General features: G+C 39.2%; 1 protein-coding gene across 5 annotated transcripts in view; it reads left to right on the top strand.

Moving 5' to 3' along the window:
* Positions 1 to 26,567, top strand: part of LOC126278344 (ATPase family protein 2 homolog) — a 169,145-nt gene that overhangs the window by 77,716 nt on the left and 64,862 nt on the right. For 2 of the 5 annotated variants that reach the window (XM_049978380.1, XM_049978379.1), the window contains exon 10: positions 5,558 to 6,064. In XM_049978380.1, coding sequence (XP_049834337.1) covers positions 5,558 to 5,716 — 159 coding nt within the window. In that variant the 3' untranslated portion in view covers positions 5,717 to 6,064. Of the gene's footprint in view, positions 1 to 5,557; positions 6,065 to 9,670; positions 10,765 to 26,567 lie in introns of those variants that run through there. The other 3 variants (XM_049978383.1, XM_049978381.1, XM_049978384.1) reach the window with 3 other exon arrangements.

The raw sequence follows: 26,567 nt of genomic DNA on the forward strand, positions 1-26,567 counted from the left end.
TTGGAGCACACACTGTTCAGATGTTCAGAGTGCACATTGTTGAACATGACACCTCACAGCAGGTGACTCCTTTGTGTTCTTATGTTGACCCAATGACATTATCTGTTACAGTAGCAGTGGGCACGGGATTGTATAAATTGTACTGTGGAGCAGTGAAAACTTGTCACTTAAATAAAATTTCTTGTTACAGCAGAACAATAGTCAAGTCCATATATACCATAATTCAGGCGAGTGGCAGCTTCAAGCATGGTCCATGCTGTGCACACATGCCAATGGGGGGCTGTGCCGTGCTATGGGAGACATTCATTGGGGTTTTCATGGTAATTGAAGGCACCATGACAACTGTGGGCTTTGGCTATAGTTGTTGTTGTTGTTGTTGTTGTTGTTGTTGTGGTCTTCAGTCCTGAGGCTGGTTTAATGCAGCTCTCCATGCTACTCTATCCTGTGCAAGCTTCTTCATCTCCCAGTACCTACTGCAACTTACATCCTTCTGGATCTGCTTAGTGTATTCATCTCTTGGTCTCCCTCTACAATTTTTACCCTCCATGCTGCCCTCCAGTACTAAACTGGTGATCCCTTGATGCCTCAGATCATGTCCTACCAACCGATCCCTTCTTCTGGTCAAGTTGTGCCACAAACTCCTCTTCTCCCCAATTCTATTTAATACCTCCACATTAGTTATGTGATCTACCCATCTAATCATGAGCATTCTTCTGAAGCACCACATTTCGAAAGCTTCTATTCTCTTCTTGTCCAAACTAGTTATTGTCCATGTTTCACTTCCATTCATGGCTACACTCCATACAAATACTTTAAGAAATGACTTCCTGACACTTAAATCTATACTCGATGTTAACAAATTTCTCTTCTTCAGAAACGCTTTCCTTGCCATTGCCAGTCTACATTTTATATCCTCTCTACTTTGACCATCATCAGTTATTTTGCTCCCCAAATAGCAAAACTCCTTTACTACTTTAAGTGTCTCATTTCCTAATCTAATTCCCCTCAGCATCACCTGACTTAATTCGACTACATTACATTATCCTCGTTTTGCTTTTGTTGATGTTCATCTTATATCCTCATTTCAAGACACTGTCCATTCCGTTCAACTGCTCTTCCAAGTCCTTTGCTGTCTCTGATAGAATTACAACGTCATTGGCGAACCTCAAAGTTTTTATTTCTTTGCCATGAATTTTAATACCTACTCCGAATTTTTCTTTTGTTTCCTTCACTGCTTGCTCAATATACAGATTGAATAGTATCGGGGAGAGGCTACAACCCTGTCTCGCTCCCTTCCCAACCACTGCTTCCCTTTCATGTCCCTCGACTCTTATAACTGCCATCCGGTTTCTATACAAATTGTAAATAGCCTTTCGATCACTGTATTTTACCCCTGCCTCCTTCAGAATTTAAAAGAGAGTATTCCAGTCAGCATTGTCAAAAGCTTTCTCTAAGTCTACAAATGCTAGAAATGTAGGTTTGCCTTTCCTTAATCTTTCTTCTAAGATAAGTCATAGGGTCAGTATTACCTCACATGTTCCAACATTTGTATGGAATCCAATCTGATCTTCCCCGAGGTTGGCTTCTACCAGTTTTTCCATTCGTCTGTAAAGAATTCGCGTTAGTATTTTGCAGCTGTGACTTATTAAACTGATAGTTTGGTAATTTTCACATCTGTCAACACCTGTTTTCTTCGGGATTGTAATTATTATATTCTTCTTGAAGTCTGAGGGAATTTCACCTGTCTTATGCATCCTGCTCACCAGATGGTAGAGTATTGTCAGGACTGGCTCTCCCAAGGCTGTCAGTAGTTCTAATGGGATGTTGTCTACTCCCGGGGCCTTGTTTCAACTTAGGTCTTTCAGTGCTCTGTCACACTCTTCACACAGTATCATATCTCCCATTTCATCTTCATCTACTTCCTCTTCCATTTCCATAATATTGTCCTCAAGAACATCACCCCTGTAAAGACCCTCTATATACTCCTTCCACCTTTCTGCTTTCCCTTCTTTGCTTAGAACTGGGTTCCCATCTGAGCTCTTGATATTCATGCAAGTGGTTCTCTTTTCTCCAAATATCTCTTTAATTTTCCTGTAGGCAGTATATGTCTTACCCCTTGTGAGATAAGCCTCTACATCCTTATATTTGTCCTCTAGCCATCCCCGCTTAGCCATTTTGCACTTCCTTTTGATCTCATTTTTGAAATGTTTGCATTGCTTTTTGCCTGCTTCACTTACTGCATTTTTGTATTTTCTCCTTTCATCAATTAAATTCAGTATTTCTTCTGTTACCCAAGTATTTCTACTAGCCCTCGTCTTCTTACCTACTTGATCCTCTGCTCCCTTCACTATTTCATTCCTCAAAGCTACCCATTCTTCTTCTATTGTATTTCTTTCCCCCATTCCTGTCAATCGTTCCCTTATGCTCTCCCTGAAACCCTGTACAACCTCTGGTTCTTTCAGTTTATCCAGGTCCCATCTCCTTAAATTCCCACCTTTTTGCAATTTCTTCAGTTTTAATCTACAGTTCATAATCAATAGATTGTGGTCAGAGTCCACATCTGCCCGTGGAAATGTCTTACAATTTAAAATCTGGTTCCTAAATCTCTGTCTTACCATTATATAATCTATCTGAAACCTTCTAGTATCTCCAGGGTTCTTCCATGTATACAACCTTCTTTCATGATTCTTGAACCAAGTGTTAGCTATGATTAAGTTATGCTCTGTGCAAAATTCTACCTGGCGGCCTCTTGCATTTCTTAGCCCCAATCCATATTCACCTACTATGTTTCCATCTCTTCCTTTTCCCGCTGTCGAATTCCAGTTACCCATGACTATTAAATTTTCGTCTCCCTTTACTGCCTGAGTAATTTCTTTTATCTCATCGTACATTTTATCAATTTCTTCTTCATCTGCAGAGCTAATTGGCATATAAACTTGTACTACTGTAGTAGGTGTGGGCTTCGTGTCTGTCTTCGCCACAATAATGCGTTCACTACATTGTTTGTAGTAGCTTACCCACACTTCTATTTTTTTATTCATTATTAAACCTACTCCTGCATTACCCCTATTTGATTTTGTATTTATAACCCTGTATTCACCTGACCAAAAGTCATTTTTCTCCTGCCACCAAACTTCACTAATTCCCACTATATCTAACTTTAACCTATCCATTTCCCTATTTAAATTTTCTAACCTACTTGCCCGATTAAGGGATCTGACATTCTACGCTCCGGTCCGTAAAACGCCAGTTTTCTTTCTCCTGATAGCAATGTCCTCTTGAGTAGTCCCTGCCCGGAGATCCGAATGGGGGACTATTTTAACTCTGGAATATTTTACCCAAGAAGACGCCATCATCATTTAATTTAGGGACATAAAATGTAGCATCCATTTTTGACAAAATTCACAGCTATCTTTTGCAATATTTGCATCTATTTTTGTCAAAATTTGAGCCCCCCCCCCCCCCTCTCTCTCTCTCTCTCTCTCTCTCTCTCTCTCTCTCTCTCTCTCTGTCTGTCTGTCTGTGTGTGTGTGTGTGTGTGTGACTAGACTTACAAATTTAAAAGTGAAGATAAACAAAGCCTTAGATTTTTTGAAATTGGCTGTTAGAAAAAAGTGCTGATTGGGATCTCTGACTGGAAAGTTTGCTTTTGTGAAAACTTCAGCAGCTTTTTTTCCAAAATGGCCTTTGTTTTCTTCTTTTGGCTGTATCTTAGCTTTTAAAAATGACTGTTCTGTCAAAAAGCAGTAGCACTTTCCCACCAGTGAACTAAAAGCATATCTGATTTAAGGTGTTTTGGACATCATTTTTCTTTTCCTACCTAATTCAGTGATTACAAAATCTACAAACTGTTAGTTTGACTTTTCATGGGCATTTGTTGCCAAGCGAACCATGCTTGACTTGCTACAGATAGAAGTGACAAGATAGTTGGTGTAGAAGTAGAACAAAATGGGAGTAACTATTTTAACGTTAGAGGAAGATTTTCCATGCAGTCGAAAAGCATTAAAGGTTTTGTTTTCCAATTGCTATAGTGTAGTCACTGCAGGCTAAAGTGGAGATGGTCATAAGTATAAATAAATTAGATTTTTGACCACCAGATGGAGATGAGTGGTGTGGGGAAACAAACTCCACCTTCCATTTGTAGGGCAGCAACCTATAGCAGAACTGACACATTGTCACAGGGATCATCGATCTCTTCTGGTGTTGAAAGAGTTGTAATTGATTCACTTATTTCAAAATAAGAAAAGGAAACGAGCAATGCACAACACAAAGCCCTCGGAAACGGTTACTGTGCAGTTGTTTGTTGAGATTAGCAGAGTATTGCTAACGACATAGTTCAGGCCTGCCCTCTTGCAGTATTTGATGCAACCACAGTTCAAAACATCTGTCTCACCTAATTTTCCATGTTAAAAGTGCCCACATTACCATATTTTTAGCTTTAGCTAGTGAATAAGCATACGTGTTTCTTTATTACAAAATGTTAGGCCCCACAGCTGATACTATATTGGATTATGCAGCTTTTATCTTAAATAGGCCATTCAGTTGCTCACTATTGGCATGACACCAGATCATCGAGTGTGTCGATATGTTGTTGTGTTCATATACCTTTTATTTTGCAAACAGGATCTTACACACATTATCTTTCTAAAATGGGCTTTGTCACATGATGTACCATACAGTAACTGAAAATTGGTTACATTTTTGACATTTATATGCACAAAATAAAGCTATTTCAAACTATTTCTGATAAAATGGTTTATCTGGATACAATTCACTACAATATAGTGTCTGTTAAGTAATTTCACGTTTTGGCATTGTGAGGCAGAATTCACATCTGTTTTGCATCTATCACAAAATGCAAATTTTTATGGTCCCTAAACATAGTTCCGTTCATACTTGATGTCTTTTCTGAGTATAGCGTCCTCTTCCAGCAGGGTAACTGCCCATATCAAAAGGCTGGAATCATGCTACAGTGGTTTAAGGAGCATGTTAGTCGACTCACGTTGATGTCGTGGCCACCAAATTTGCCTGATCTGAACCTGAAACACAACTGAGCGGCATCTCTGCATCCATGAACCTCCAAGCCATAATTTGTGGGAACTGCATCGTCTTCTGCAGACATTTGGTGCCACATACCTCTGGAAACCTACCAAGAAGTTGTCAAATCCATGCCATGCAAAATCACTGCCATACTGTGTGGACCAATATGCTATTACTCTGGTGTCCATAATATCTAATCCATCAATGTGTAATTACCATTTTGCAGGTTAGAATTTCTGTCACAAGTTTTTTTTTTCTGTGGATTAACACACAACTTATTTTATCCATGCATGTGTCTCATTTATTAAAAGAATAATTTCAAAATACATGTCACCACTAGCCATATTGTAGTGCACTGGATTATGAGGCAAATTAAACAATTTGCAATCCACTATTTTATTTTGAAGTGCATTTTGTTGTTATAAATAAGATACATTGGAAACAAATTATAACCTCAACAGTTAAGTGCATGAACTACAAAACTTTTGAATAAATATCTTTAAAATTATTCTCACAGGTTCTTGCAGTGTGCCATGAGGCAGCACTTAAAGCTCTAGAAGATGATTTGGAAACAGATGCCGTTGCACATAAACATTTCCAGGCTGCTCTTCAGATAGTCACACCTAGAACTCCTCCGTCGCTCTTGAAGCTCTATGAAACATATCTACAGAGTTGATTGAATAAGAAGTAAGAAGTCTAAATATGAAATTCAAATTAAAACAATTAAATTGTTCAACAGTTTCTAAGAAATGAGACAAGTTGCCATTTTGCACTAGTTTTTCTTTTAGTCTATAGTGCAATTACTTTATGACAGACGATTTCTATCCATTTTCATAAGTTAAATGTTTCATATTTGATTGTATCTGCATAACATTTTAAAGGCTTAGATACTTTGCTCCAATTATTCTTCTCGTCTATTATCTGAAGGCACTTTAGGTATTCTGTGTAATTGTTTCTGTGAGCTTTTGTTTGTTGAGAGTATGCTACCACCTGATACTGAAAATAAAGAGTTTTGAAAAGGAGATTACAGTCTACTATTTGATTACGGTGCCATCTCCAGGAAGTAATGTTTAGAAGTTTTGTTTGTGTGCAGTACTTGTCTGTGTAGCTATTTCTGCAGGTATCAAATTACATTCTCCACTGAGGACAACATTTTCTTGCTATTTTGTGCACTGACATTACACTGGGTTGTTTTTACTTAGGCATACACTACTGACTGGGTCTATCTTTTATATTGTCTGCCATTACCATTGCCACTCAACACTCACGATTCTTGTCCCTATGACATTTAGTAACCTAAACTTCCGAATAATGGATCTTCAGTAGAGAGAAGGAACTTTTCTTTATAAGAGTTACTTAACCATCAGGCCAAGAATGTGAATAATGAAAGGAGTTAATTATAACACCATTTCTGAAATTAAAAGAGGCTCCTAAAAAGTGTAAGTAGGTGCAGATCTCATACGTTCATGATTAAGAGATTCTTTGTACAGAAGAATTGCAGAAATGGCTTTAGAGACTCAGGAATTTTAAAAACTTTCACTCTGCAGCAGATTATATACTGATATGAAACTCTTCAAAAAATTAAAACCTTGTACCGTGTCCTGCTGTGTTAAGAAGTCCGTAAATACCTGCTGCACAGCCTCATCCAACAAGAATCATTGCCTCTTCACAGCATTGTTTAAGGGACCGAAGGCACCGTAAGTGCACGGGGTGAGATCAGGACTGTAGGGTGGATGCTTGACTATTTCGACACATGTCAGAAAGGCACAAATGCCACAGTGATCCCTTGCCTATGTGCTAGTTCTTATACACCAGCACCAGAGTCATGCCACATTGCGTATATGCTGCAGCAGTGCCTTCAAACAGAAACTTTTTGATCGCCCTTATATTCACCTTTTGCATCTAATGTCATCTACACTACGTATGGCAAGTGAAGAGCTCAGACAGCTGGTAGCACAGTTGGCAGTATTTGATGTGGTAGTGCACTGGGCCAGTGATTGGTGGGGCAGCCATAACTTCAGAGCCTAACAATGCCACGGAATTCATTACAGCTTTCTGGTTGGCAGCATTCTACTGAATGATGTGTTTCTTTATCACAAGTTTTTTCTCGTCCACTAGCAGTGTATGCCTCTTCACACAAACACTCACAAATATATATCCAACATTACAGGTACAGAAAAATGTACAAATGTTCCATGTAAAATATCGAATGAAGATGTTATCTTAATTTTTCGTATGGGAGAAAAGAAACTACAAGATTAATGTCATCTGATTGATCATCTATTGTCACAAACACACAGACTACAATACTTTTTCTGCTGCTGTCCTCATAGTATGTTAAAGAAATTACCAAATTTTGTATGGATTCTTCTGTTGTGCCTTTTGTGTTAAAGCTTGAAATCTTTTTTCCACACATGATTTGTGAAATTATTTTAATTTTCTGACATTATTTGTGTGTCAGCCTCATTTACCAGCCCCTCTGCCTCAGCAACATAAAGGTTTTATTTCACTCCACAACATCTGGTTTTATTTGGGCCAAGTTAAGTTCAGTGGCATTGGTGCAGTGCATCTTCTGTGGCTTGTATCATTTCACTACTTCCAGAAGTTCCACTTTTCACATATTGTGTTCAAAGTGTGTTTTATTGTCTTTCAACCATCTAACTATTTTATCTCTCCTTGCAGCAACCATTGAGACTTTATTTAATTGTACAAATGATATGATGTCCATTACAAAAACACTAACAGAAATGACACTTGTTAGCAAGCGAGTAACAAACCAGTCTTTGAATGTATCTGTGTTCATTTCCTCTTGGTAATTGATGTGTTTTTGCCTTTCTTTATCTTTAATTTATTTTTATTGAAACATTACCATAGTACCAGCAACAAAACTGTTTGTAGAGCCAGCATTAACAAGAATTAGTCACCCTTCCATACCAACTGACTCACTCATAGTCTCTTGGCACATGTCGTCTGTCCGCATGATGTATTGTGCATGACATGCATTGACCCATGTTTCAACAACCCGTCTTACATTCTCTGTATTCACTGGTAGCGACTCATACACGAAATAACATCTCCCTGCTACAATGTCTCTGCATCCCATTAGTACCTTTCATTCTGAGAACCATTTCGATTGAAGGGCAAGTGTTTTTAAAACACTGTAGGAACTTGTCATTCTGCCTGTGAACAAACTGCTATCCAACAGTGACGCCATCAACATTTTAAGTGTCGGGTACTTCTTCCACTTCCAGTATGCATATCTATGTTGCTGATATCACTTATGTCAGAGCTGTCTGTCTCAGTCACATTACACTATCTCTTCCTTAACTCCCCAGGTGTCACAATAATAGGACTCCCAGCTGAGTTGGCAACCTCATTATGGTTTGTGACCCTCTTAACTGGCCCTGTAGAGATGTTCTTTGTCTCTACCACCCTGACAATCGTTTTAGGCACTGGTATCAAAGACCCACCATTGTCCCTGTCCCTTTCAAACGAAACACATGATCTGTATATAAATTTGCACACTAGAGATTTCAGCATAGTTCCATTTCCAAAAGTCCTCTTCGCTGCACTACAGGAAACTATTTTCCACTCTCACAGCAAGAAACTCACAGAATTAGTGGAATACTTGCGCATGCGCGCGCGCTCGCACACACACACACACACACACACACACACACACACACACACAAAAACCTGAATTAAGCATGCAGTGCCACTGACTGAAACCAGGGGTCACCTACCACTATGGCAATACTGGGGCATTGCCACGGTGCCATAAACAAAATCTCTCGATCTGGTTGGACGTCATGGATGTGCAAAGCACATGTGCCAGTGCCACTTCAGCTGTCAGAACTCTTCTCTCACTGTACAGAGTATAAACTTTCTCAAAACCTTGTTTTGAGTGGCTTACTCCACCCCCAGTGCCCCCATCCCTCCACCAAATCTTCTTTCCTACCTGAAGAAGGAAGCGTTGGTTTCTCTCTCTCTCTCTCTCTCTCTCTCTCTCTCTCTCTCTCTCTCTTCAGGAGGGGGGGAGGGGGGGGGTGCAGGAGTGTTTTGATCTATTTGTGTGTGTTTTGGGAATTTTTGCTCCTGTAGGTAAGCATTGTTCAGTCTTTCTGTCTCCCTAGGGTTTTAACAGTATTCTGTATTGAATTTTCATTTTTATAAATTAAATTTTATATGCCAAGATATATTCATTTATCTTATATTTTCTAAGTGTTTTACTTTATTGTAGGAACCGCATAGTGTGTGATTTAATTTGTTCTACACCCAGTAATAGCATTTAAATTTTGTTGTGTGGATTAAAAAGTGGGTTAGTGATTGTATAAAACATTGTCGGTTTACTTTTTGTGTTATATCTGGGTAAATTCTCAAGCTTTTGATGAAAGCCTCCATTGTCTTCATCACTTGTTCCTGATGAAGACTATAGATGATTTCACTGAAGTCCTGAGATTTTACGTAGATATGAAGTGACAAGTGAAACAGGAATGTTTTGTACACATGCTCAAGTGGCGGAGGGTCTATCTTCATACTCACCATTATCAATTTCATTTTGGCACATCTGTACTTGTCTTTTACCAAGAAACTTTAAAAGAGCAGATTTTTTAAATATTTTGTTTTCAAGGTTTGGAGAAACTACTGCATACAGTCAGAGATTTGGTAAATGATGCAAGATATGTGAAGGAAGATAAACATTGAATCAAACAGAGGATTAAGAAATAGGAATTTTGAGTGAAAGATATTGTTTATTATATTTTGTGCATTGCAGTTAATGGATTATATTTCTTCTCAAGATTCTAATCATTTAAATTTGCCTCAGAGTTTTAAGAAGCATCAAAGTCAACATAACACAAATATTAAATTTCTGAAGAAAAAAAAGAAAATGTTGATTGTGCATAAGATTATAAAATAAAAATAAAAATATTTTAATGTTATTACTGCTTGTTAAATGATTACTTGCCTGTTCTGCGGTTGGAGCTAAATAACGATATGTTGAATCTTCCTTTTAAAAATATCGCAGTGTAGTTATTACTGTTATACTGTTTCAGTTTGAATTTGTATAGCATCCTGATAGCTTTGTCAGCTATCATGCCTGTTGAGGGTACCAATATTACTCTCTGTATCATTGCTGGAGTTCTCTCTCCCAAGCAACATGGCACTGTGGTAAGGCACTTGACTTCCCTTCAGCAAAATGGCTGTTCAAATCCCTATTGAATCATTGAAATATAGGTTTTAACTTTTAAGGCAAATGTTGAAATGGTTAGTTCCAAAAGAACATGGCCAGTTTCCTTCTTCATCCTGAGCTTGTGCTTCATCTCTGATGATCTCATAATAAAAAGTAACTTTCCTTCCTTCTTGGAGTTGTCTAAAGTGTGTTTATCAGGGTCAAATAATATGTGTGTTAAAGTTTAGCACAGAACATTTACAAAATGACACTGGTATGACTCTGGTTACCTGCTCCAGCAGTCAATTTAAAGTGCTTTGTACGCACTGAAGACATAGTTTCAAGCTTTTTCGTTTACTTATTTGGTGCCATTTAAGCCTGTTAGTACCACCTATGACTTTATTTCTGAGGTAGATGTAAAGACATTTTAGCATTTGTCAGTGTAATTTGTTGTATACTAATAAAATATCTGTCGACACCATTTTCTGCAATTTACATGTTTTGTTGTTTGTATAATACTAATTAAATCAACCATTGTATTTTGATTTTTAATTTAACATAATTATGTGCTTCATTTGTAACATACTTACACCTTCCTTCCGCAGAATTTATTTAATTTAAATGTGTTAACAATTGTCAAATTTAAAGCAAAAAAATATTTATACTTTTTTGTTCAGGTATCTGGAGTTTCTTCCGCATTTCTGTCTGTTTGGTAATTCTTTTACTTATTACTGCCCTATCTGCTGTAGTCTTCCACATTTGAATTTTTTCATTATTTTTAACTTTACCTAACAACCAGTATGATCATCTCTGGCATGGATAACAGTGGAGATGTGTTATGGCATGGAAGCAATGAGGCCTTGGTGGATGGAGTTAACACCATATCTGCACACGCAAGGCACCTATTTCCTTTACATTCTGGGGAGGGGGTGATGAACTCTGATGCCACATTCAATCACATCCCAGACATGTTCAGTAGGTTTCTGGTCTGGTGAGTTGGGGGTCAGCACATCAGTTGGAAATTGCCACTGTGTTTCTCAAACTACTCTATCACACTCCTGGCCTTGTGACATGGCACATTATATAGTTGAAAAATGCCACTGCCTTTGGCAAACATGATTGTCATGAAGGGGTGTATGTGGTCTGCAGCCAGTGTAAAATACCCCTTTGCCATCATGGTGCCTTGCATTTCTTGAGGAATGCCCATTTTTTAACCATTTATGTCTCCACTTGGGTTTGTCGTCTGAGTCATTGGCCATTTTAGCAAACAACGTGTGGGCTGTCGACCGCGTGTTACTTTTTATCCATCGTAGCAATATGGTGAAGGCCATTTAAATTTTAGTTCTGGACCTCTATTTCAATATGGTGTATTTTATAGACCTTTCTCCGCGTCCCTGTTTTTAGTTGTCTTCTCTTCTGTCAATTGGGAATGATGTGTAGTCGTTTTTATCTCCTTGTTTTCGTGTTTCACAGTTTTGACATAGGCTCATAACCTTAGTTGTTCTTGCACCCTAAAACAAAACAAATGGTGCCTTGCGTGAGCTCCACTGGACCTATGGATGCCCAGGTGGATGTTCCCCAGTGTATTTTATGGAAAGTTCTCTTAGCCCATCTTCTTTCATTTAGCCAGCCATCGTCTTTCATTTAGCCGGCCCATTGGTATGGCACTCTCCTGAATGTTGTTCATTTAGTTCATGCCGTCTGTGGGTAATACTGTGTTGCTACTAAGTATCCCAGGTTCATGTTCATCTTAATGTATCATTTCCTTCACTTTTGTTTTATTATCTTGTGGCTTGTTCTTTCCACAAAACTAGATAATCCACAAAAAAATCTTTCATTCTTCTGCAAAGTTTGTGCTGTTTTATACTTTCCTGGTTGTTTAAAACAGAGTGCTGGACCAGAACATGAAATTGGAACCTTGTGATTCATACACAGTATTCTTATGGTCTAAGTCGTATATCTGTGTCTTCACTCTGCCAAGCCATCTTCCAGTGGGAGGGTACTTTCTGTACCTCTGTCACTTCCACCTTTTCCTTTTCCATTCGCAAATATTTCATGGGAAAAATGATTGTAGTTAAGCATCTGTGTGAGCTGGAATCTCTCTCATTATATGTTCAAGAACATTTCTCGAGCTATACATAGCAGGAAGCAATATTTGATTGACTCTTCAAGGGATGTATGTGCTCAAAATTGTAACAGTAAACCACACACTAATGCAGAATGAAACATGCTGCAATTCTTTGAATCTTCTCTATTTCCTCTATTGGTACTATATGGTAAGGATCCCAGACTGACAAGCATTATTGGTCGAATGAAGGTTTCATAAGGTATCTCCTCTGTGGGTGGACTAAATGTCCTGAGGCCTCTTCCAATGAATCTGCTAGGCATCTGCCTTACTTGCTGCTGTGTCATCTGAACAAGACACAGCCAGGGCAAAAGCACCACAGGCGCAAAGATGCAAGCTGGTGCCAGTGCCATAGAGACTATCCAATTGCACGAGTTCCACCAGTGCCACGGGTGGTGCTGAGAATGCAGATATTTACTTCACCTCAGCCGATTGCTGGCTGAGTACAATCTGCCAATGACTGGACTACAACGGATAAATCTTACTAGGAAGATAGAAGAGCAGCTCTTGCCCACTTGGTTATATATCATCATCCAGGGCTGATTTAGACAGCAAACATCATTAAGTGAACTCTTCAAAGCGAACAGACAGTTGTTGTGAATTGCATTGCTAGGTACTGTGAACTTATGTATGATTATTTGCAGTTAGACATTGAGGGCCTTCTTTGTGTTACATTACATGTAATGTTGAAGACTTCATTATTCAACAACTCACAAAGATAAGTAAACCTTTTTAACTCATTTGTGTGTCTTTGTTACTAATTTGTTGGAGTGTTGTAGAACATTCGTTCTCCTGTCCTATTACTTGACCTTGGTGGGATATAGCTGCGTAACAGTGGCAGGGCGAAATTGTCATATTGGTGTACTGCACCAGAAACCGTTTCATCAACTCACAAACTCAGCCTACCCTAACAACAGTGGAAACTCAGCCTTCACAGCAGTGCTGGTGAGACCTTTGCAAAACTGGTGAGGTTTTACAAAACTGGTGACAAGGTTTAAAACTTGTGGTTAGTTTTATGTGGTCATTCTGCTTTAAATCACACTGTATGCATACTGCTAGATATTTCATGGATGTGGCAGACTCCAGTGATTATTAGTGATTATTCCACAGTTGTGTAATAATATAAAAATGGGTCTTTTTGTCACTTTGTGCACAGTATGTTACATTTGTTTGAGGTAAGGGTCACCTGCCAATCCCTGCACCAAGCATCCATCCTCTGCAGATCAACTTGTATTTCCCTACACTGTCCTAGCATTGTGACTTCTCTGTATACAACACCATCATTCGCAAACAGGTCATATATATGTGTTGTGAAAAGTAATGGTCCTATCACACTCCTTGGGGTGTACATGAGGTTACTTTTATGTCTGAAGATTTCTCTCCATTGAGAATGACATACTGTGTTCTGTTTGCTCGAAACTCTTGAATCCAATCTCACAGCCAGCCTGAAATTCCGTACACTTGTATTTTGTTCAAGCTTTATTGAACTCCTTCTGGAAGTCAAGATATCTGTATGGCGTGAAATTTGGCAATTGACCGTAAATAATGTAAATAGTGAGATCATCCACATGAGTGATAAAAGGAATCCATTAAACTTCAATTACACAATAAATCAATTAAATCTAAAGGCTGTAAATCTAATGGAATACCTAGGAATTAAAATGATAAACAACCTATAAATCTGAAAGAACACAAAGAAAATGTAATGGAGAAGGCAGAACTAATGCTTTGTTTTATTGGCAGAATAGCTAGAAGATGCAACAGATCTACTAAAGAGAGTATCTAAACTACACTTGTCCATCCTATTCTGGAATACCGCTGCATGGTGTGGGATCATTACCAGGTAGGATTAATAAAGTAGATCAAGATACTTTGTAGAAGGGCAGCACATTTTGTATTATCAAGAAGCAGGAGAAAAAGTGTCATCGATGTGATACCGTATGTAGGGTGGAAATCTTTAAAACAAAGGCATTTTTCATTGTGGCGAGATATTTTCATGAAATTTCAGTCACCAACTGTCACCTCCAAATGCAAAAATATTTTGTTGACATCAACCTAAGTAGGCCGAAATGATCATCATAATAAAATAAGGGAAATCAGAGTTCTCACTTAAAAATATAGGTGTTTGTTTTTCTTTGCATTGTTTGAGAATGGACTAATAGAGAATTAGTGTGAAGGTGATTCAGTGAACCTTGTACGAGGCACTTAAGTGTGATTTGCAGAGTAGCCATGTGGATGCAGATGTCGATGTGGGTGTAGTCAAGGAATGTGGGAAAACCAGCGTATAGGTATCTAATGGCTTCTTGGTCTCAGGAACAAATGGATCGAATTGGGTTTCACACAACTGTTGTTTTCAGAACACATGTTGATTCCTATGGAGCATATGTCTTTCTCGAAAAGTGTCATAATGTGAGTGTAAAACATGTTCCAGAATTGTACAATGCATTGATGTCAAAGCAGGGGCATATATTCAATGTGTGGTAGGAGTGTGCTGCATGCCCATAAAAATTGATTTATTTTATGAGTACTTCTATTTTTGAAATCTTAGGAAAATAATTAGCAGAGGTACAGGGAACAACAGTTTGTTCTGCTCTTTTACTGGACACTGTGACTGACTGTGACCTGTGGCAATAAACAAAGCCAGACATGCACTCTACATGCTGCAGGGTCAGAGAGGAACAGAGGAAACATTGCCCACCTGCAGATAGGCTGAGCCTTGCGGAGGGGTAAGTGTTCAATGGCGAGGCCACACATTGTTGAGAAAATGTGGGGAGGAGGTGAAAGACAGAACAGTGCATGCACATTCAGTTTTACGGATGGGTTGTGACTTCACTTCCCTTATAGTGTGCGATAAAAATACCTGGCTGTTCACTTTGACCAGTAAGGATGCTTTAGCATGTGGGTGTTTCATATTCTAAACATGTTCCCTAAGGTGTGATTGGTTTTCTGTTAACTGTAGATGTCTGTAATCATTTAAAATACAGTGAAGAGTTTTGTTTACAAAAGTAAAATAGTTTTTAGTGTTTTCTTTCCAATTCAGAATTGGCAAAGGAAGTAAATGCAACCATGAGACCCTGGCTAGAAATGCTTTTTTTTTTTATGAGAACACTTAAAGAGCGTTCCCAAGGTTACTTGAGGCAGTTTCAGTCGCCATGGAGCAGTGGTCTAGAGAGAATCATGCATTCATTGTTGTGACGTATTTTAAAGGTGATGAGTCTGTTGTCACACAATGTCAGTTTCGCAGACATTTCCATGCGAGTAGTAGTAGTATACAAATTCCGTTCCATAATACAATTAAGTCATAGGTCAATAACTTGAGATCAACTGGTCCAACATTAAAACAAAAGTCTAAAGGACATCCAAGGTAAGTCAGAACACCGGACGATGTTGAGTGTCTGAGCCAGGCTGTGCTCATTGGCCTGCACTGACCTGTGCATAGACAAGCTGCTGCGTTTCAAATGTCCAGCCACTCAATGAGAAGAATACTGCATGAGGAGCTACACTTTCACCCATATAAATGTGCAATTGTTCAAAAGCTTAAGCCTCATTAATACAGTAATCATCAGGGATATGCTAACAAACTAAATTTTTGCTATTGGTCAGACAAAAACCAACAAGAGTTACACGAGCATCCCCTGCATAAATCCAAAGTCACAGTGAGTTCCTCGAGGAGGAAGTTTCATAGAGCTGCGTCATTTCTCGCATGGTGACATTGCTTGACCTGTTCGTTCCCCTGACCTCAGTGTTTGTGACTGTTTCCTTAGGGTATACCTCAAATCAAAAGTGCTTGTAAACAAATCTTGTACAGTAGAAGACTTGAGAGATGCTACAAGACAAGTGACTGCATCTATATCAAATGAAATGTTGAGTAAAGTGCTTGGAAACTTTGCTGTAAGACTTGAGGAATGCGTGGTGATGAATGGCCACCACTTAAATGACATCTTATTAATGTAGCCTTAAGGTTTTGTGATTTTTGTGTCTGTAAATGGTTACATTTATGTTTCTTGCAATGTTTTTTATTAATTGCCATCTTTTGCAAGTCATAATAAATAATAAACATGCAAAACAGTTTATAAGCAGTGGAATTATTTTTGTTCAAAAAGCGTCACATATTTCTATCACTCCCAGTACCTCCAATAACTTTGAAATGTGCAAGCATGGCTGCCCAAATGGTGCTGGCTGTGAGATTAGAAAGGTGTAAGATTGTAGTTTTTTCACTATTTGTCTGTACTTTCAAGAAAAGGCATACTCTTTAGCTGCCAAACATTCAAAAAATGTTGTTAAAGCCTCAGAAACATAACAAATTACTAAATCAGTGTTCAGGAGCTTGTAATTACTTTTTTAAAACCGTATGTCTCCTTTAACATAGATTACAAAGATGGTAGTACCTAATTTTTATTTCCCATTATAATTTTGCAAATATGGAAAATATGTTTAAGCATTCAAAATATTTTCAGATGTTTAAACATTGTTTTTGGCAATGTTATTGAACAAATTATAACTTTTTATGTATAAATCACTAATTTGAACTAGCTGCTGTAACAATGCTGCTCTCTATGTCCATTTAAAAATCATTGTTACAAAACTGATGATAGTAATTCCATTTTTTCAGCAAGCCACACAGCTGTGTATATGTGTAATTAAATGATAGGGAAACAGCAATGTTAAAAGAACAGTTCTGAATTGAATGACGTAAGTAGCAAAAATTTTATAATGGATGATGTAAAGGTCCAGGTTTGTCAAAAATTTGTGCAAATACTTATTCACATTTTCTTTTATTTAGCATCCAGGCACGGCAAAATCATGAAATTTATGCAGCAGTTTTCTGCACATTGCTAAAGAGAGTCCTCAGATTTCATACTGACCACTGTCCTCAATCAACAAATTTGTAAAACATTACAAATGTATTTTCAATAGAAATTACAGTTTCCAACATAAAAAGTTATAGTTTGTGCACATTCTATCCATAGCACAAAGACTAACTTACAACTCTGTGCCTAAAAGAGGACTGTTCCACTCAAGTATGTACAAAGACTAATTACTTTTGGCTGTATGAAAAATGATATATTACAGCATGAAATTCTAGGTTTCAGAACGAGCAGTTGGTCAAATTAATATTTTTAGTTTTCTGTGTACGTTGGTGAACAGTTACAAACAAAGGAAGCCTCTTGAGATTAGTAAAATGTATGAAAATAAAACGGTTATAACCAATCTGTTGTACATTATCTTGAAACAGTTTTTTGTATAAATCACAGTGGTTGCCACATCATCAAAATAGTATTTTATATTGTCTTTCATATCACTGTTTTCCTGAAAGTTTGAGTTTGCTTTTAAAAAAGTTATAACAGTTCTTGCAGTAATAAATAATAAAATGTTATGAGAAATTTTGTAACCAATCTGTTGTAAAGTGTGAAGTATATGCCGTTCATTGTCAATAGAACATGGAATTTATGGGATAATGAACTTCTTTTAAAATCAGAAATTAAAATAATGTTCCAGAGTATTGTGGGAAAACTTGGAAAAGTGTGAAATTTAAATAAATATTTCCATACAGTGCACCAATCCCATAGGCTCGCCTCATATTTCAGACTTGCAATTTTAGGTGAAACATAGCTGAAAAAAGAATGGAATCATAAATTTCATCAAACAGGGTTAGTATTTTAATCTTCTATTGATCAAAGGTCCGTGTGGTTCTGGTTCCTTATAATGCCAATTCGCATAATATATGTTTCTTTTTTTTTTCAACATGTTGTTAATTGCTAATTAAGAATTTATCATTCCATATTTTTCTGTAGTGATTCAAAAAATTTATTTAAAAGAAGGGTTGTTATGAAAATGTACCTACTCAGTTTGGGTAATAAATTGCAGAAAAACATGCTGATGGCTCACACTAGATTTTCTTTTAAAATCATTTTTTGTCACTGTTATTGCTGTACAAAATAGCATGTGCAACAAATCAGAATTGGAACTCATAAATATCACTGGGCAGTCGATTAACAGAAGCTGTTGAGGTGAGGAGAAGTTGCAAAGAACTTGCAGCATTGTAGTGGAGGCCACAGTGGTGGTAACAGAGACAACAATTGAGATGTGAGCTGCTTGTGACCAGTATAGCTGAACATGGCGTTATCGGAGATTCTACATTACAAAGCAGTATGTCATAGGAGAGTATATGTCTAGCCCATTCATAGCAGCCAAAGAGACTGATCTAGTTTAGAAGGTGGTTTTTGAAATGGTTATTAAAAACTAAAAAAAAAATCTAAGGAGATGTGGTCAGTTTTTTATAGTTTGTTCCCCTTGTTATGTGAATTACTTGTTATGGGAAGTGCTCATTGAGCAAAGTGACTGTACATAAAGTTTTTACCATAGTAGTTAATCGTCACAAAAGAAATGTTGTCAGTACTGTTACAACTGCTTATGCCGCAGCTTTGTCTTTCCCATGGAAATCCCTGTGTTACTTTCCGTGTCCCTGTGAACCCCCTGAATCAAACTCAATTTAACTTTTATACAGACTGGGGCCCAGAAGCCCCCTCCCCCCCCCCTCCCCCTCCTCTTCAGCTTGGTGATCAAGAACAGAGCATGGCTATGGTGAAAGATATAAGTCTATAGTTTTGTGTTTCTGTTTTGATGACCCTTCTTGAAGATGGGAAAGATCTGTGCCTCATTCCAATTTCTAGGAATACTTCGCTTCTCAGATGATCTAAGGTACATTGTTGCTGGAAGAGGAGCAATGTATTTCACATAATCTATGTGGAATCGTATTGGTACCCCATCAGTCCAGTAATATTTCCTCTGTTGAGCGATTTATTTGCTTACCTTTCCTGTGGCCACTAATTTTTCAGTATCTGTTGTTTTGACATTTTTGCTACAATTTAAATGCGAAAACACAGTACAATCTTCCTGTTATCAGTAATGGAAAAAGTCATTTAATATTGTGGCCTTCTCTCTGTTATTTTTTGTTTTGATGCCATTATGGTCACAGTGTCTGGACATATGGCTTCCATCCATTTACTGATTTAACATAAGACCAAAGTGTACCAAGATTTTCTGCCAAGTTGGTAGATAGAATTTTATTTTCGAATTTGTTGAAAGCTTTACACATGGCTCCCCTTATGTGAATTTTGGTTTCATACTGTTTTTGGCCACATTCAGGTTCACAGTGAATCTGTAGCAAACAGATCTTTTCCATCCCTCATAGCTTTGCTCGGCACTTACTGTCTGTTAAGTAAGAGTGTGGTCAGCATTACACACAGATGCTAAAAAAGATATTGCCTTAGTTCTTTCACAGCCCAATTGAGGGAATCTTTGATTGTCATGCAATTTCCATAAAGCACTAATTTACTTTGAGTTCCTGACTGAGAGACACAAAAAGAGACACGAGGGCAACTTATGTGTCACATTTTGGGGCTGTGTTTCTCTTTTGTCTCCCCAAAGATCTGCATGTGAGGAAATCAAAGTTATTTGTACAAAAGTGGGTAACATGCTATAATTAATCATACAATGTAAGCTTTCACAGCCAGTATTGTCTTCACTTAAAACTTCCTCTGTACTGCTGATATAATCAGCGATTCCTCAAGTTCTCTTCGCAGTTCGTCGCTTTACCTCCGAGGCTGTCTCCCACAGTCGGAGGCGAAACATCAGGAGAGAGTTTTATACTTCGACCAAGGCCTATCAGCGAAGAAGTTTTAAGTGAAGAACGCTATAATTAGTTAAAAATGTGGGTGACTTTGATTGTAACTGGTAGGTACAAATCCCCATGTAATACTATAATGTGACTAGGAAATTTACTAAAATGTTGTACAAATTTCCTCTCAAATGTTGCAGCACTACTGGTTGCGAGATATGGGGTGTATAAAAACATCCAATAACCATGGTTGATCCTCTTTCAACACTTAACATCACCCAAATTATTTTACATTTGGAATATGCAATGATCTCTTTAGGTTACAGTGATAAACATGCCTCCATGACCCGAGTTCTGCCTATCTTTTTGTGATATGTATTCCAGTTGAAATTTAGAATTTTTATGCTGTTGGCATATGGTTCCAGCTAGCTTTTTATTCTTAGTGCTCGCTCCCATATACTGATTGCAGCAAGTGCATTCTTCTCTCGCTCTGTATGTGACTGGAACTGGAGGAAGCCCTAAAAACTGGTAGAATGTTGAAGGCCGCATATTAATGTATTAGCATATGATTCTAAATAGTTTGGAACTGAGCACTTTTACTGTATATTTATTCGCTACTCGATAGTGCAGTGCGGGCTTCATTATTTTTCAGCCAAGTATCCTAATTAGCCGGGAGTGGAGCAGAATGATTAAATTTGAGAGTGTTTGGGAGACAACTGTCAGTTCTGTTAACCACCAAGCCATTACGAAAAACCTCCCAAAAATTTTGTTAGTAAGCGGGTTATTGTCCACGGTCCGTGACAAAATTAAGAAACTGTGAGTGAGTGGGTTGGGGGGGGGGGGGGGGGGGAGGAGGAAGAGGAGAGCTGTGGGCGCGGCGACCTGTAGGCAGAAATCGAATCGACAGCAGTGGTTTTTAAATCCACAACTCATGCTTTATACGACTGCGACTGAAGCTACAATACTGCAGTAATTCCTCCCTAGCGATAAAGACGTGCAACTTAGGAACACAACGAGCCGTTTACTCATCACAAAAATCTAAGAGGCTCTGGCTCCGAAAAGGATCCAGTTCACTCAATAAACAAAGAAAATGAGGATAATAACACGGAGGACGCATTTTCCATTAGTGCTACGGCAGGTTACTTGGAATGTCAAGAATGACTGTGAAAGCTTCACACTTCACACTCATTCGTGCCCTCTTCCAAAGTAGGACACCCGGTGGGACGCCAGGCTGCTGAAATCGAGCGAAAAAGAGTTGCGACTGTTCTTGACGTCGATCCTGCAACATTTCGAAATCCTTGCGTTCTGCGCTTTGGCCAGTTGTTGTTGCTGGGCCAGTTGCTGTTGCAAGAGCTTTATCATTGACAAGCACCGGATTTATCTGAAAAATCTCATCGCCTGTGTTTCGGTAGGCAACCCACACGACTGTAAAATGCAAACCTTCACGGCCGGAAATGTTACGCTTATTAAGAGTTTTCCGGGCTATTCTGTCCTGGTCTCATGAATTTCTAATTAAAACCCAGCGTTTCGTCCCCGTCTGCGGAGGACATGTTTTTGCTGAGCAGAAGAATATCCATTCTTTACGACAGATGTGTGGCGCATTCCAGTTCTACGTCGACCACCTCTACTGAGATAAAAAGAGCGTTAAGAAGACACAAAAAGGTTATAGCAATGTGCGGGCGTCTGCAAAATACAAGATTTTCTTGCCTTTTATAGCAGACGCTACTGACCAGATAGGAAAGATATTGACGAATCGGAATGTCGCTGTGATCTATAACGCACAGGGAAAATACAGGTGCACCTAAAGTCGGACAACGATGCTTGCAAACTGCTGAAAAAAAGCAAGAATTTGCAGGATACCGTGCAGTTGTGAAGACGTGTACGTGGTTACTACTAAAAGAGCGGTCAGAAAACGATTAGCAGAGCACGAGGGCAACAGAGCTGTTGTGGAACGTGCTCTGCAACCAGGAGATCACCAGCTTCGACTGGGTAAGACTAGGGTACTGGCAACCACAAGCGGCTACTATACGGAGAGCCCATTTTAATCGAAAGGAGGAAGGTATAAATGGTACGTGGATTCTGGTGCTCAAAAAGATGTACACCAGATTTCCTCCATAGGGTGACAGTAACAGCAGATGACAGAACCGACGACGGTCAATTGCGCTCGAAACATGTGACGTCATACGTCTCCGCGGAAATGGAATTTTACTTCAGGTTAGTAGGAAATATCGTTGTTCAGGCCGGTGGACCCAGCTGTTGCTGGGTATTTGTGCACAGCAGATAGGGGCTTCCAAAGGTTTGTTGATCTGCCTATGATTCGGTTCAGCCACGGGCTGATCCTGTAGAAGAAACGCCGCCCCAAGTGGTTTCTCATCCATGCTCTGATCACTAACACATCGTTGGATCCAGAGTGTACAGCAGTGGGTCCACCACTTACATTCTCAGTATGTACAGTGAGTTTCCCCTCTCCCACCTTCCCGAACCCCCCCCCCCCCCCCCCCCCTCTCTATCTCTCTCTCCTTCTTTCTTTCTTTCCGAAAAGAGAGTGACTTGTGAATTACAACAAGCTCCCTATTATTCAAGTTAATGCGGATAAACTGAAAAATAAGGATAATTCAAAATTAAATTACGCTTCAGTCATAAAGGCTAAAGTAAAATTAGCCATTCACATCCACTACAATCCAGTTTCATTACCGTTGCAAATCTTTTCCAGGGAGAAAATTGTTCTGTTCAACGTATCTAAAGAATTCATTGCAAAAACCACCAGCTGTTTTTCTTTTAGCACTAAGTTCCTCGCAGTTTCTCAAGTCCCGTAGCGATGTTTAAATTGGGTTAGTCATCCTGAAGAGCTGTTTTATCCGAACTGAAAGAACAATAAAGGGAGAAAAAGCTGATGAAATGTTACACTTCCCTTCGGTTTTCGTAGTTATGTGGAACTCTCCTGGTTTGTGTATTAAAATTGGATCCGCAAGGAAACAAGTGTAGTGCTTCATATAGTTTCGCATAAGCTGAAGTTTTCAGGCACTTACGCCGTGACGATCCTGCTTCTATGTCAGCTTACATTGCAAAATTTAACTCCCAGTATGTATGCCTGTTCCTCGGTGTTGTGGAAGTTTTACTACAGATTCGCCATTTTCTAAATTATGTGTAACTGGTAAAGTCTTTTCGGTCGTTAGAACATGTTAATATGAGTGCTGCAAAACTGCTGAATTGGCTGCAAAATGAAATGCCACTAGGGGAAAAAAAAAAAAAAAAAACCGACATTTGCGCGCCGGCCAAAGTGGCAGCCGACACGGTAACTCAGCGTGTTCGGTCAGAGGGTCAGCTGCCCTCTGTAATAAAAAACTGAGTTAATCGATCAGCAACGAACTTAAACGGGTATCTTACGACGTCCGCCCCGAGCAGATGCAACGAACTAAAATGAACAAAATGAGATTTTGTTTTGCGCGTATCTGTCACCTTCCTAGAGTACGTAAACCTTCCGTAACAGCAAGAAAGGTGATATACCGTAGGTTCACTTATTCTCATTGTCCCATTTTAGAATCTACGGCATTACTAAGCTGTCTATGGCTAAAAAAGTGTGGATACGATCAACAATGCAGTCCTTCCGGAGACTTGTAATGGTATGCTTTCATTTCGTATTAACACAGAGCAAGCGGTCCAAGAAGCAAACGTAAATGAATTTCTTTCATTATCAGTAATGAGTTGAAAATTATCCTAGGGAAAGAGCAATGCAAACATGTAGAGGAAATCGCACACGGACACGTCACTAGGCTAGAGACCTATCTGAGGGCGTCCATACGGTAGTTTTCTGTGTGTGTGTAAGGGGGGGGGGGATGGGGAGGCTAAACCTAGGGGTATAGAGTATTTTTAATAGTTTGGAAGACCAATGGTGACTTTAAGTAGCCATAAAAAAGTTCCTCTTACGACCCTGTAAAAAAGGTACGCAATACCGACTTTTAAATCATTTTTTTAAAAGAAAAACATCTAATTACATTACATTTTTCTTAGGTTTCCATGTCTCAATCTGTGAAAACGGAACCCTTACAGTAGTGGTTCTCAAAATGTTTAGCTCAGGAGTCTGTTACTGACATTGCGGAGCGTCCCAGCCCGCACATATACCGATCTCACTATTCACTGACAAGCTGCATAAATTAGTATATTGTAGGCGCCCAACATGACTAGCTACAATAAGGGCGCGATATGTTGGCTGCAGATCCGCAACCACTCGTCGTTAAAAGTCGGCACCATTCCGAACAGCTCCTGCCGACTGTTCTGTTTCACGTTGCTGCTACCCCTGACCGACCCCGAAGTTCTGACCCAATAATTGCCTGGTAAAGTGGTGGAGTGTTTCTTTGTGAGCGTGTCATTAATTGATTAACAACAGCAATTGCACTTATATTTAAATCCGTTATGCAATATGAGACACTTCACTATGTTTTTTTTTAATATTTCGAATGACATTTTTCTTCTTGTATTACACCAGTCTTAATTTAATTTCATAGCTCCTTTCTCGAAAGATGTACCGCATTTGAAGTGACTGTCTCTATAATGCGCATTCGGGTGATTTCTGTTTGAAATGGCAGCTGATCGAAACGAGGCACACACGCCTTTGAGTTGCAACCACTGCATGCCAAACTTTTGTCTTTCTGTCCGACTGTTAAGAACCCTTTTTCTCAAGGAGGGGTGGACATACCAAGTTTATGCCACGTATTAAGGCCTACGGTCCCTTTTAAGCTTCTGAGTCTAATCCAGGCTCATCAAGAATTGTGCCCACTGGCCCTTGGCAGTGTAGATGAGCGCCCCGTCCGCGACCGTGTGTCGCTGCTGTCGCCATAGGAGCGAGCGAGAGAGGGAGAGAGAGGGCTGCGGAGCTAGTGAGACCGCACACACTGCTCTGCGGTGGACTGTCCCGCGGTCAGATCTAACGTAAACAAAATTAATTTTATGTGAGGGATGTAGAGTCTCATTCTTACTGTTAGTAGTTACAAGTAAGTATTTTTTGTTATACTTCGTGCCACAGCTTTTTGTATCCCTTTCCAGAGTTTAGAAATCGGATCCTTAGTTTGCTCTTTTGTAAGTAGTAATTTTAACTGACCAAGTTTGAAAACTTATTAAAATAGAATTCAGGTTATAAAGCTCTTTAATTCTTACAGTTAAAGTTGTTAAAGAAGACAATTAACATTTTACACCTTTTTCTTTTTCGAGGAAACGATTTTGTCTAGGCTTGGTACAGTATTCCGTGAGACTGCTAACCTCAAACAATTGGTCAAATTTTTATTGCCAAGGAATGAACGGTTCTTAGTTTTAGCAAGCTTTAAAAGAGAGAAAAAGCGCTCACAAATATACGTGGAACCTAACATTGAGAGAACTTTGGCCGCGTGCTTGTGCAAAAGAGGATATTTCTCTCGTGGAAGACAGCTGTAAAAGTCTTCCAAAGTTTTACACATAAGAAAGCGATCCTTCAGGCGGATATGGTACTGTAGGTCAATCAGCTCTAGTTGAAGCACTTGTGAAACGTCCTCTGCCGGAAGGGAAAACTGGAGAACAAATATATGTATCGGCTGGCATAAGAAAGCGATCCTTCAGGCGGATATGGTACTGTAGGTCAATCAGCCCTAGTTGAAGCACTTGTGAAACGTCCTCTGCCGGAAGGGAAAACTGGAGAACAAATATATGTATCGGCTGGCGTTCGGGCGGTCCGCACGGCCAGCTAAGCGGCACGGCTCGGCCACTGCAGGCAGCAACATACGAATTCGCCCGGGGCGCTGGCCGCGCCCCAGGGGCACCGTTTGGACGAGCCTGGTCTATTCAGTCAAAAGATACAGCCATTTATGTCGCATATTTCGATACTCGTAAACTCACTCATCAAAACCTATAGGATACTTCCGGTACAATCATGAAATTTGGCCTTACAGGTAAACGAAAAAATTGAAAATTGTTAAATTGTAATAATATCACATAAAAAAATATCTTTTTGCAATTACGACATACATTGCACTCGTCATCCGTCAAATGCGTAATAGACCAACACTGCTGCATGCAAACACAAAATGTAAGTTATAATCATGTCTTAGTAAGTAAACGAAAATATTTCATTAGATCTTCCACATTTACATAAATAAAGTCCTTCTTCTCTTCTTTTTGTATGTCCGAGTTAGTCTGAAGAACTGCTGTAGAGTTTCTGACACGGTCTTGGGATTCCTGGGACCTGTATCTTGCCAGTATCTATGTCGAACAGAGGCGAAAATCGTTGAGTTTCTCGATTTCCAGGATGGATGAACTGTTGTCTCACCTAACTCTGCCACCTCAAATTCAAATGCTTCGAATAGCTCTGAGCACTATGGAACTTAACATCTGAGGTCATCAGTCCCCTAGAACTTAGAACTGCTTAAACCTAACTAACCTAAGGATATCACAGACATCAATGGCCGAGGCTGGATTCGAAACTGCGGTCGCGCAGTTCCAGACTGAAGCGCCTAGAACTGAATGGTCGCAGTGGCCGGCCCACCTCAAATATCTCTGGAACAACAATAGATATTCAAAAGCGGTTTTCACCGGCATGGACGTACGGCAGGGACTTTGGAAACCAAATACTACAAGAAATTTTG

Source organism: Schistocerca gregaria, chromosome 6, assembly GCF_023897955.1.
Source record: "Schistocerca gregaria isolate iqSchGreg1 chromosome 6, iqSchGreg1.2, whole genome shotgun sequence".
Taxonomy (NCBI): Eukaryota; Metazoa; Arthropoda; class Insecta; order Orthoptera; family Acrididae; genus Schistocerca; species Schistocerca gregaria.